The 13,574-nt window shown below is 38.1% G+C and overlaps 1 protein-coding gene across 22 annotated transcripts in view; it reads right to left on the bottom strand.

The window, feature by feature from the left end:
- Positions 1 to 255: 255 nt before the first annotated feature.
- The window catches only part of Mbtd1 (mbt domain containing 1), a 59,646-nt gene continuing 46,327 nt past the window's right edge, over positions 256 to 13,574 (bottom strand). For 17 of the 22 annotated variants that reach the window (XM_051197403.1, XM_051197234.1, XM_051197065.1 and 14 more), the window contains 3 exons: positions 13,359 to 13,436; positions 7,704 to 7,895; positions 256 to 3,473 (listed from right to left, as the gene is read on the bottom strand). In XM_051197403.1, coding sequence (XP_051053360.1) covers positions 3,355 to 3,473; positions 7,704 to 7,895; positions 13,359 to 13,436 — 389 coding nt within the window. In that variant the 3' untranslated portion in view covers positions 256 to 3,354. Of the gene's footprint in view, positions 3,585 to 7,703; positions 7,896 to 13,358; positions 13,437 to 13,574 lie in introns of all 22 variants that reach the window. The other 5 variants (XM_051197555.1, XM_051197644.1, XM_051197728.1 and 2 more) reach the window with 3 other exon arrangements.

The following is a 13,574-nucleotide window of genomic DNA, read 5'->3' as shown; positions in this document are numbered from 1 at the left end:
GTGAAAAGAATGATTGATCACTCACACCCACACCCACCCACACCCACACCCACACCCACCCACCCACCCACCCACCCACCCACCCTCAGGAGCCATGCACAAGGGGCTTGCTGCTGTATCTGACCACCTCAGTCCCACACCAGGACTCATCTGTGGAAGGAGAGAACTGACTTCTGCAAGTTGTCTGAGCTCATGTGCACCACGGCACATCCACCCACACTCCCTAATAAACAAGCATTAAGAAACTGATAAAGCTTAACTTTAACATTTTATTTTGTGTAAAAAAGGGCAAATTTAGTGAATTATTTTCATCTTGTACACAAAGTTATAATTTTAATGCTTTTCACATCCATGCTGAAAATTTGCATTTTGGTAAAAATGAAAGGAACATAAATTTCTCTGAAGGGATTTTTCACGACATTATATACACTTCAAGAGAAAGCTTCAAACGCTTCCTCAATGATCACAAGTTACCAGAAAATAAAAGGTTGAATTTGTCCAGATATTGATCTATATATCAAACACAGAAATGATGTAAAAACCTTATGTACTTTACTTTGGCCTCTGTCCTTGAAAGGTTTGTCCAGGGACAGATGCATCTTTATTTATTTATTTATTTGTTTTTTTTTTTGTATAAATGACTGTGGCTTTATTTAAAATATGAAAATCAAAGGAAGATACCCAGTTTAATCACAGTATTTTTAAAATCCCTCCCCAATATTAAAGGATCATTACCAAATATATAGCACCATAATACAAATATTGATGGGTGAGGGTATTCACATCACACAAAATTAACAATAATAAAAACAAACAAACACTGAAAACCCGTGTTAGTATCCGCAGAATAAGAAGTTGATAACAGCTTTAGCTTTCCTCATACACAGCAAGGAAAAGGTTAGATAGAAAGTTTAACTACTAAAAAGTTCCCAGGCTCCTAACAGGAAAACAGAAACAAACCCAAGGTCAGCAGTACATTTTAAACTGTAAAAGAGAAAGGGGCTACTGAGTTATTTGACGACAGTAATTATGGCTACGATGGAAGCCTCCTCTGGTTAACTTTCTGTGTTAGCAGCAGGAGTGAGGGTCGTAACAAAGAAGAGGGCTTCAGGTTGTGTTCAGACTCTTTAACAAGTCCTTACCAACCCTTCACTGTTGGTGAACATAAACACGTTATAAATGTAGGCGGGGAATTTTAAACATGCCAAGCCTGGTTTTGGTGTATAATTGGAAGCTTGTAAAACCTGGCTACAAATGAGCATTTCACAGAACTAATTACCAGGACTGGCTGGCATGAAATCACATCCTTCCTGGCTTACAGTTCATTCCCTGGAGAGCTCCTACACCTAAGGTATGAAGAAAGCACTCCACACAACAGGCTTCTTGTGCTGGTACCATGGAAGCACAGTCCTGGGTTTAATCCGCTGAGCCTGAGAATAAAGACTGCTATAACCTTTGCTTTGGACCTCTTCTAGGCTTGAAGCTCCTGGGAAGATCCTTCAAAGTCAAAGATTTGGGAAGTTTGAGGATGTCACATTTACAGTAGGTCCCTCTCAGCAATGTTGTTTAAGATAAATATCCAGTAATTTTACAGCTGAATTCACATATATTTGACACAAGATTCAACTTGCATTGATGTGATCTACATTTAGCCCCCAGAGTCAGTATTAAGAAATGGTGACATGCGATTCCATACATTTTTACACTATAAAGTAACACATTTTACTTCCAGTAGCTACTACAAAACCTTATGTTATTAACCCCTCTTGCATAGAATGAGGTAAACCTGTGCGTATTACCAATGCTATTATTCCCAAAAGTAGAGCAATATTTTAGAAAATAAATTGCTGGTTTTTAATGTTCTATGCATTTAAAAGTCAAACAAAAATCTTACCTAAAATGTCTCCTGGGGCTTTCCATTAGCGTTTTTTAAAGCATTCCATAGGCTGAAGGGCTGCAGAGGTTAATCATTTTGATTAATTTCTCATTAGCCCTGCCTATTTTTCCAGAGGAGATGGGCAGTATTACCACTCTGAAGAGGCCAGGCTCAGACCCAGAAGCACTTCTAGAACAGATGCAATGAATTCCTGAGAGTTTAGTTTATGAACCTCACTGGTAAATTCTAGAGCTCTCATTCAGTCACAACTCGGTAGAAGGGTAGAAAATGCAGAGAGCAAACTTTTCACCAATTTACCCTTTCATCCTATTTTTTAAAGGAAGCCATATGAGTTTTAAAATAGGGAATGTTTAAAATGGTCCAAATCAGTTATTGTTAAAATAAATTGACTACAGTTAAAGGCGACTCATAATGTGTGTGTGTGTATATATATGGAATTTTAAGAAAATTCAGCTTTCTTTCAAATCAGTTTCTAACAAATCCAGGGAAGTTAAAAGTGGAGCTGGAATGATTCTGAAATCTAAAGTTATTCTGGTTAACAATTTTCCATCTGATTCCCTTGGTAATATAGAACATCTGTTTTCAGGTGTGGTTACATTACATTAAGTTGCTCTCTCTCAGATGGAGGGAAATGGCAGGCAGAGGTTTGATAAGAACATCCTTTTATGGGATAAAGAATGCTCTCTAGCAAGGAAAATAGAATAAACTTAGGAAAATATTCATTTCCCCCAACCCTTATGTAGACTGAGATCCTGTATATCTTGTCAACCATTCCAGTTTAACACATTAGTGTTAGAAAAGTTACCATTTTTATGTGAAGGAGAGCATATAAAAGTATCCAGAGTTCTCCTAGTTTCATATACAACTCCAAATAAATTTTAGCAGAATGAAAAAATTTCTGTACAAACATTTAAATGGGCTGCAATAAAATGTCAGCGAGCACAATTAATGACCCCTTCCGTGATCTACATGGTGATGAGCCCTCTGTGAGGGGTTCAGTTGCATATTTCTGCAGCAAAGGAAGCTGGAGATGTGACTGGCCTAACTCTAAAATCCAAAAATCTCCCAACAGGTACCAAGAAGGTTCATTTGTAATGACAGTTCATTTGCATTTACAGCTATGTCCTTCTTAATCATTTCCTTCAATCCTGCTACCTAAACTTTAATCTTACCAAAAAAGTTAGAATTTCAGTTCTTGTTAACAATGCACATAAATCCAAACTTGGAAAATATTACAAAATTCTTTCAAAAGCTTCAAATACAACACAAAAATCGTCCATCTTTATAAATTGAAAAATTCCCCCCCCACCAAAATAGTTTCCCCCCACCTGAAAAATCTGGAACTGAACTTTTCTGTGTTTAGCAAAATGTCCCAGTAGAATAGCCCATTGTACAGCTGGATGACTACAAATCTGTCCTGTAAAACAGTCCCTCCCACCCCTAGTTTCTGAGCCACCTCATGGCTCTTGTTTGATGTAGAAGGTGGCAGAGCCATTGCTTTCTTGGTCAGATGCTCCTTGGAGGAAGCTATAATCCTCTCCATCTAGCAGCTCCTCCTTCAGCTGCGATGTGGTCACTGTATGAGACAGAAATGCACGGGATGTTACCAAGTCTTCTGGAGTGCCCTGGTTGTTCATCTTCATGTTCTATCAATTTTACAGCTAAGAAGACGTCATTTCTTCAATACCTATAAAGATGAAATCATGGAAGGCTAGGTGGAACTCAAGGGTAGAATGTTTGCCTAGCATGCGTGAGGTGATAGACTTGACCCCAGCTCTGCAAAACAGACAATGATAATGTCTTAAAAATACTAACTTTGTGTGTGGTTCTAGGGTCTTACATATGTGTATGTTAGGCAAATACTCTACCATTGGGCTACACCTCTCAATCCTAATTTTAATTTTAAAGTATATAGTCAATTAAATGTTTAGGAAAAGAACAATGATGCACACTGGATACTACACTGAATAATCTTCAATAGAATGATGAGTAACAGTGTTCACTAATTCAACTAAAATAACTGAAATTCTTACTATTAAATATTCACTTTTATGTCAATGCCTATAGAAACTAACATGTTTCTTATACATTTGGAGATATAATACTCAACATGACAGTTATGACAGTGTCTGTTTATGTAGATCAAGATGGCCTTAAATTTGTGATATTCTTGCCTCAACCTCCAAAGGCTGGGATTGTAGATATACATTGCCACATCCAGCTAACATTTCTTCAGGCAACTCAGTTCTGATAAATCTGAGGTCTCTAATTATGGCTCCCTCCTCTTACCTGAACCCTATGTTTATTTTTCTTTTCTTCCTTTTTTTTTTTTTTGAGACAAGAGCTCATGTAGCCCAGGCTAGCTTCCTGTTTCAGCCTACAAGTGCTGAGATTACAGGTGTGAGCTACCACAGTAAACTGCTTTTAATCTTTTAATATATCTAAATATGAAATTAGCTTTATTATATGTATGTACTAGAAAAATACAGCATACAGTACATATGATTGATTTCTCTATATACACAGACCACACATGCGTGTGTAGTTTAGTACTATCTATGGTTTGAGGTATCCAAGGTGGGGCTTTAGAACGTACATTTGAATGAAGGGTGCCTGCATGTGGAATATAAACCTGCTTACAACAAAACCCCTTGTATTTCCTTTCTTCCTTCTGTCCCTCATTCCTCGTGCTGGAAATTGATTCTAGGGCTTTGGGCATATTAGGCAAATGCTCTACCTCATGGGCTAAAACCTCCACCCCAAGCCCCCTTTTAAAGTTTGAGACAGGGTCTTTGCTAGGATACCAGACTAGATGAGAATTTGTGATCTTCCTGCCTAGCCTCACAAGTGCTAGGATTACAATTATGTGACGTTACCACACCTAGCATTTTATTTTTTCATGGTGCTAGAGACTTAATTTGTTTTTTGTTTTTTTTTTTTTTTGTATGCTAGGTCAGTACTCTACCATTGGACTACACGTCTACACTCTGTACTATTTTAGTTGATGAAGATTTCTTTAAAAATTAATGATGCCTCTTCTAGTCCAAGTGTGTTGACTCACACCAATAGTCCTAGCAGTCTTGAGGCTGAATGAAGCAAGAGGATCTTGAGTTTGAGGCACAGACTACATACTATATAACAAGACCAACAGACAAATACAAAAACTCATCCTTACTTAGGACATCTTTTAAAATATTTATCTGTATTTTTGGAACTTCCTATGTAGGTGGACTAGACTAGACTTGAACTCACAAAGATCCAAATCCTGAGTGCTCAGATTAAAGGCATGCACCATCAGCCAGCACTTCTGACATCTTTTACTAATTTTAAGGAATAATGTTTTGAGATTACAATTCATCTTTCTTTGGTTCCTATTTTGGTATCGATGGTGAAAGACTTAATAGCCCAAAGACAAAAAAGTGAATATACTGTGTACAGTAAGAGCAGAAGAAATAACACATTGTTGAAAGGCAAAGAATGTGCAACTATATAGTTCTTCCTTTGCTTAATAAAAATGTGTTCTAATGAATAGTAGAAAATATGCAATAGTTATCTTTCAAGATCTAACCAACATGCATTAAGTATTAAGAGACATTTTAGTACTATCACAAGGATAAACATGGAAACAAAACCCACATTTCATTAAAGGTGCAGTACCCACAATAAAAGGTTGAACTTTATCTTGTTATACGATGATTAGATGGCTAAATGAATGGGAATTACCATGCTTCAAGATCAAAGATGTTTCACTCAAACAGATGTGTTTTATGTAAGAAAGAAAAGCTGAGGATCTAAAGCATATCCTAAAGCTGTATTCATTTGTACTCAAAACAACTATCTGGGGTAGAATCATGTTAAAATATGGAAATGATGTACTTCAAAATCACTAAAGATAAAGGTGAATCATTCATCACTCAGGTATGAAATGTTTTAATGCAAACTTTCACTATCATGGAAACTAAAATAAAACCTGCCTGGGATAATCCTTTCTTCCTAGTCTTTATTCTCAACTAATGATGGATGAATCCAATAGATCAAGTGGCTCAATGTTACATTTTTATACCAACTCTGCTTTTAAAAGGAATTCACTTTAGTGACACTAACCACCAACAGTTCACAAAAGTAACAAATGGAAGTGACATTTCATAGATACAAAGCCAATAATAATACATTCTCCAAACAGCTAATACGGATTTTCAGACTTGAAGGTAGGAGTACAGTTTCCACATCGTTTCACTGAGACCACACCACAGCCCACAGGACATGCCCCAGAGCTCAGAAGAAGATAGGCACTAAAGTTAGAAGCCATGAGGTTTTCCCTGTAGCATCTCACAAGTTCAGCTTGTGAATCAGAACCTCTACCAAAACATACACTTCCAAAATTAGTCTGTTTAAAGAAAATGCTCTGAAGAGCTAATACACATTTAAAAAGGCAAGAACATTCATATTTAATCATGTAAAATACTGCTTCGTAAGTAGCATGTATGAAAAGAGAAAAGTTAACAATGAACTGGAATGCTCTTATTTTTTAGAGGTTGATACATTAGAAGAATAGCTAACACTGTTAGGTTTTTTTTTCTTCCTTTTTTTCTTTTTTGGGGTACTTGAGAGACAGAGGCAGACTGTTTTGGAGACAGAGACTCTCTCAGGAGGTTGCCTGGAATCCACAATCTTACTGCTGGGTTTACAGGTCTTACACCATGCCTGGCAAAGCAGATTAAACCTGGGATTTGTAATCCTAATCTGCTCTTCATATAAAATGAAGCATGGAACTCTCCCTTGATGTAAGGCTACCATAGTGATCATCAGAAAAACTGACTGGTGAAAAGCTCAAGATGACTGCACAGAGCTGTGAGAGCTAAGGAGTACACCTTAAATTGAAGAGAGAGAGAGAAAAAAAAAATGACTGATAATGTCAGGTACAAACATCCTGGCAAGCAGAAAAGGGAACAAGGTACTAAGTTTCATGTATGTTTTCAAACTACAAAGCCATTTAGGAAATGCTGATCAGTTAAAGTAAGTCAATTGAAAAGCAATCCTTAAACTGTGGAAGGATATATGTTAATAAAACATGCCCTCTAGCTTTGAAGCTCCAAGATCAATACTCTTATCTAAAAGAAGCTTTGTTCTCAGCAACTACAAGGGGCAAAACCTTGAGCAGTTTTCCTTGACTGTACGACAGACCCTGACCTAACCAACTAACACCAAGAAATGTCACTCACTTAATTACTGTGCACACCAAAACATAGAATTATGGCAAAAAAATTCAATCTAATTCAGCACCATGATATACAGTTAATAATATGTTTCAAGTCTGTGATGATATTCAGCTAAGATTTACTACTACAACTAAAATTACTTGAACTCAATACACATTTTTCCAAGAATGAGCCACTACGGAATGTTATAGAGAATGTCTCACTTTTAGGTCTGATTAACCAGAATAGTTCTTCAGGATGGCTCTCTCCCTCAAGTTAAGTCACACGGAAGTCTACAATGTAATATGTTAGCTATTTTAATTAAAGCATGAAATATTGGAAGTTGCCTTATAATTCTAAAAGCTAAAATGACAGCTTTCACAGATGCTCTGTAAGGAAAGCAAAAACTCCTTTCCTGATGACTTAGTGAAATGACTACCAAGAACCAGTGAAAATGGACATTTTAGTTAAAAAAAAAAAAAAAAAAAAAAAGGAAAAAGAAAACTTTGATGAGTCAGCACTGTCACGCCAGACCATGCTTTGTCTCCCACCACCCTGCCCAGCACCTGACCCTCTGTAGTACCTGTGGTGCTGCCGTGACTAGTTACCTGTTTTGAGGCTGGGCCTGAACTCTCGGCTAGTGCTGGGAGGTGGGAAGGCCTCCAGGGCTGTCTGTGCTGGCAGGGTTCGATATGGAGGAGGAGTCAACTCTTCGTCCCCAGAGAAGCTCCTCCGCACCCCGCCTGTCATGGGCAGGCTCGACAAACTGACAGGCTTCTTCCCAACTGGCATCTTCCTCTCTAAACATCAAGTCAGACTGAAGTAAGCTTTGACTTAGGTGTGTGGTAAAAAAAAGTGCATCGTATTACTAGGGAGGCTCGGTTGCTATAGGACACTGCAGTCAATTGACTGTGTGAAGTTAAAGCAACTTCTGTAAATGAGTATGAGAGAGTGTGTGTGTTGTGTCCATATGAACTGCATATGACATGCTGGGGGGCAGGTTGCTTCTGGAATCTCAGGTTTGACAATCCAGGTCTTTACTCTCAAGCTTAAAAATGAATAAGGCAAAACAACTATAAGTTAGTGAGGACAACTAACTGCTGGGTTACTTTCATTCAAGAAAACTCAGCTTGAATACTGGGTAAAAAGCCAATGGAAGGAGAAGTCCTTTACTTTCTTGTAGTAGTGCTGTAGACCAGCAGGCTCTCATGCACACTAGCAAGTGCTACAGTGATCTGCACACTGATCCCAAGAGAAAGTCTCTGAGCATATCTTTTAAGGCTGCATTTCCTTAGCTACAGAAGCCTAATTATGGCCCTTCAGGTGAGAAATCAAACAAACTAGCATCATATGTCTTGAATGGGTAGCACAATCTCATTGCTATATAGAGTGCTCTCCTAAGTTTTTGTCTGCAGTACATTCAGACAGCATTTGTAATCCTGACCCAGAAAAGTACTTCTAAAACTCAAAGTGCATTACATATTGGTTACAAGTTCTTAATCTCACATATTAGGACAAGATCTCAGGCAACCCAGCTTGGTTTTTAACTTACTATGTAGATAAGGCTGGCCTTAAACTTCTGATCATCTTGCCACCATTTCCCAAGTGCTGGAAGTGCAAGTGTGCACCACTGTGCTCAGCTTTCCTTAATAATTATTAGTTTTCAAGGCAAAGTCTCTTATAGACTAGGTTAGCCTTAATTTCATTAGATAGCTGAGGATGAACTTGAGGTTCTGATCTTTCTGTTCCTACTTCCTATGTGCTAAGGTTAAAGGCATGTAACACTTTTAGTTATAGGTTCATAAACAAACTACATTCCAGAACTCACAAAATGCTTTTACCAAACTAAAATATCCTTTAAACTTTGCAAATACTGAACTGCCAGGCATAGTGCAATAAGAGTACAAAATGAAAGATAGTCTTATCTCTATAAATGCACATCTTCCTCCTAAGTGTACAATGACCCAGTAATCAGCTAAGCTTTAGATAATTGGAATGAAATGAATAAATCTAAGTAATCAGTATTTCCATATAAAATGAACCTGAAATCCAAGTGAGTTCACACTCAGCTCTCAACTGCCAGGCCACTGTCATGTGCAGTGACTACCTGACTTTTTCTAACACATTATGAGTACAATACTAGGAAAGTCCACCAAGTTCTACATAGTAGCTCCTGAAAATGGTGAAAATTAAAACTACCTCAGAATTACTATAGTTTGAGATAATGTTCTTTGAGGCTGAGCAGCTCATAAGATCCTCCTGGTAAAACTAGATCCTTACTTTCCAAAGGGCTAGTTAACAACTGGACTCACTGTTCACCATGCCAGACAATGAAGACAATCAACTACTGGGGTAGACAATAAAGACTACCGTAACAACTACAGTACAGAAGATGACTAAGTTTAAAGAAACAACAAAGCCCCAACAATCCACCAGCAAACTTAAAAGGCAGACAGCAGGTTCTGAAGCTCTTCTGTTATGGACAAGTTTCCTGCAATGGACAACTTCGATTTTTATTTTATGTTTATGTGTGTGTGCACCTGTGTGTCAACATGCACATATATACAGGTACCATCAGAGGCAAGAGTCTGTTGATTACCCTGATACAGTTAGACAGTTATGAACAACTCACTGTGGGTGTTGGATTTTAACTTGGGTCCTCTTACACAGCAAGTGTTCTTTCCACCTCCCAGTGTTTGTCTTTTCTAAGTCAGGTTTCTCTGTGTAACCTTGGCTCTACAGGAACTCCATCTATAGACTAGCTTGGTCTCAAACTCATAGAGATCCATTTCCTTTGTGCTGGGATTAAAGGCATGAGCCACCATTGTCCAGCAACAACTTGGATTTTTAAATTCCAAGTTCTTTCATGTTTTGCTAACAGATTTTGTGGGAAGGATTTGTGTGTGTGTGTATGTGTTGATGACAGTGTATGTGTATGTGTCCGTGGTCAGAGTTCAACTTCAGTTGTCATACACTTCTGGAACTTGCCAATTAGGTTAGCTAGTCACCCAGAGAACCACAGGATCTTCCTATTTCTGCCTTCTCACACTGAGATTATAACCATGTGTCACATTTTTTGGTTTGTTAGTTTGTTTTTAATGTAGGTTTAGGGAGTCAAATTCTGGTCTTCGTAATTGTGTGGCAAGTACTTTACCAACTGAGCTAGCGTTCCAGCACCACTCTGTACCCCCATCCCCTTGAGACAGGATCTCAATTCTGCAATTTTGGTTGGCCTGGAACTCACTATGCAGCTCAGACTGGCCTTCAATTTGCAGCAATCTTCTTGTCTCTGAGTACTGGAATTATGGGCCTGAGACACCATACCTAGCCTTACGGGCAAGATTTCTAAGAAGTTTGTATAATGGGGGAAAACAATCCTGCCAGCCAGTGGCAGGCACCTTTAATCACAGCAATCCACAGGCAGAGGCAGGTTATCTCTGAGTTCAAGGCCAGCCTGGTCTACAAATTGAGTTCCAGGACAGCCAGCGCTATACAGAGAAATTCTGTTTCAACTACCCTCCCCCCAAATCATACAAAACAGGAAGCAGATAGTACCTTAACAATGTAAAACTACTCTTCTTATTATAGTTCTTCAATTCTAACATTCAAAAAGCATTTTTTCTAAGAGTTTGGCAATAAAACCATACTCACTTGATGATACACTTATTATTTTCACTTGGTCTACTTACTGTAAACATTTGTATTTTGCATCAGAAAACACGTTCCTTTCTAAAAGGGAAAAATTCCTAATACAAAACAAAACAAAACAAAACAAAAAAAAATATATATCTGGTCCCAAGGGGTTTTCTTTCTATGTCCAAATAATTTTAAGGCATAAGAGATGATGTCATAGTATTAAGATCAAAATGCCAGAGGAGTTAAGGGCTATGTTCCATCTATAACTAAAGTTAATCTCTAACTCAGAAATCTAGCAACATTAAATGGCACTGTAATTGGTTTAACTGATATTCTTGCTTTGTCAATTCATTCATTTATCCCCATATTACTACCCTAGGAATTCAGCAATTCAAATATTTAAGCCAGAAACAAACCCTGCAAGGATCACAAAAAGGGAGGCAAGAGAACTGTGCATATAATGCTCATTAGTTAGTAAAGGAGTGTGTGTGTATGTATGTGTGCGCATTCCCTGTGTGCTGGTCAGCTCTGATACAGAAAAGGCCTGGGATCCTTTGGAATTAGAGTTATAGGCATTTGTAAACTGCCTGATGTAGTTTCTGGGAACTGAATCTGGTCATATGCAAAGGCAGCCAAGTGCTGCTAAAGGCTGACCCACCTCTCCAGCCTTCTTTCTTCTTTTCTTTTGATTTTTTTCAAACAGGGTTTCTCTATATAGCTTTGGAGCCTGTCCTGGAACTTGCTGTGTAGACCTGGCTGGTCTCAAACTCATAGAGACCCATCTGCCTCTGCCTCCTGAGTGCTGGGATTATTGTAAAGGTGTACACCACCACTGCCTGACTCCTCTTTCTGTTTTTGAAGACAGTCTTATTCTATAGCCCAAGCTGGCCTGAAGCTTGTGGCCATCATTCTGCCTTAGCTTCCTGAGGGCTAAGATTACAAGCATGAATCACCACACCTAACTAGTAAAAAAGACTATTTATATATCAATGGAAGGGAATGTGTGTGTGTGTATTCTCCCTGCCCCCTTAAGACAGGGTCTCATGTAGCCTAGGTAGGCCTTGAACTTGTTTATGGAACTGATGATGTTGAAATCCCAATCTTCCTGCCTGTTTGTTGAGTGCTGGGATTATAGTCATATGCCACCATGCCTGGCTAAAACCATTGTTTGACTTCAAATGTCTTAGAAACTTCTGAAATCTTTCTCAAATTCTTATCCAACACAAAATGGTAAACAAGTCTGTTAAATTCACTTTACAGAAAGCTGAGTGAGCATACCCGCTATAGTTCATTTAGGTACACAAAATTAACACGTGATTCTTCCTAAGCACATTCAAATCAGCAGATCTCACTCTGACTGTGAATGGTCTAGCAGTGCTCTCTAAGCTCCTGTAATCAAACTGCTGTACTAACAAGATCCTGATGGGTAGAGTAATGGGTCTGTGGGAAGTTTTGCCCACAGAGGAAAGGGCAGGGGACAAGCCTGCTTTGTGATGATGTCATGAAGGTAATCACTCATTGAGACTGGATACATTGTCATGATGGGAAGAACCTTATTTTTCTTTTTATTTCTTGACACAGGGTTTCTATGCATAGTCTTGGCTATCCTAGAACTCACTCACTAGATTAGGCTGACCATGAATTCTGTTTCCCAGGTGGTGGAATTAAAGGAGAGCTCTACCACTGTCCACCTTGCTTTTCAAAGCGCCAGCACAATAATTAGGTTTGTCACTTAGAAAAAGTTAACAATAACTGTTAATTGGTAAGAACAGATACTATCTGTTTAATCCTTAGGTACAATCTTAGAATACAAGTTTCACGAATAGAAAAACCTGTGGCTTTCTATGGTAGTGAAAAATATTTTATACCACTACTGATAATAAAGACAACCATAATTTAAGAAAAATGCATTATAGGAAGCATTTAAAATCTGACTTTGCTAGCTAGACATCAACTCAGTTTTCCCCCCCTTATTTTGGTGTGTGTCTGTGACATGTGATATACCCATGTATGAGGGAATGTGTTCTTCCTTGTGGAAGCTTATCACTTTCCACCTTAGTGGGTTTTTTTTTGAAGATAGGGTTTCTCTGCATAGATCTTGCTGCCCTGGAACCTGCTCTATAGACCACACTAGTCTAAAACTCAAGAGACTGGCCTGGTTCTTCCTCCTGAGTGCTAGGACCAAAGGTGTATGCCACCACACCAGGGTTCCACATTGCATTCTACCCACTGAACTGTCTCCTCAGGATTATCATCCTAGATAGAGTGGTACTTTGTAGGAATAATGGCTACTGTAAGCATCAAGCACTGTTTTTTTTTTTTTTGTTTCATTAAAAATGTTTTTAAAAAAGTGATTAACTTTGAGTGGGTATATAATTATTTCAAGAACCATTCTCAGGCTCTATTCTTTATCTGTGTGCTTTAAACACGTAGATAAAGAATATCTGATTGCTCCTGTCAATTAAAAGTGTTTCTTAGTATCAAAAAGGTTGGCCTTTTATGTCATACTGCACCTTTAAGCGTAATACATAGTGAACAAGCATCAGGTATGTAATTTTCTGTGCAAGAATACCATGACCTCAATTGATCAATATTTAGAAAATATATGCAAACACATGGTGACCCACTTTTCTTATGTCCTTTGTATTGCTGGGATTTAGCCTTTTTCTTCTGTTTTGAAGAAGCTGACTGGCTTTCTCTTGATGCTGGAAAATAAAATAGGAAAAATTACAATCCTAGACAGAAATTGGATGAATTATCTTTCTGAAGATCGTTATGCTTTTAGAAGTACACACTACTTTTAAAGGTATATTTGATCTTACAAAACTATTCACTTTATTACT

Source organism: Phodopus roborovskii, unplaced genomic scaffold (genome assembly GCF_943737965.1).
Source record: "Phodopus roborovskii unplaced genomic scaffold, PHOROB, whole genome shotgun sequence".
Classification (NCBI taxonomy): domain Eukaryota; kingdom Metazoa; phylum Chordata; class Mammalia; order Rodentia; family Cricetidae; genus Phodopus; species Phodopus roborovskii.
This window is presented reverse-complemented; position numbering and strand designations above follow the sequence as displayed.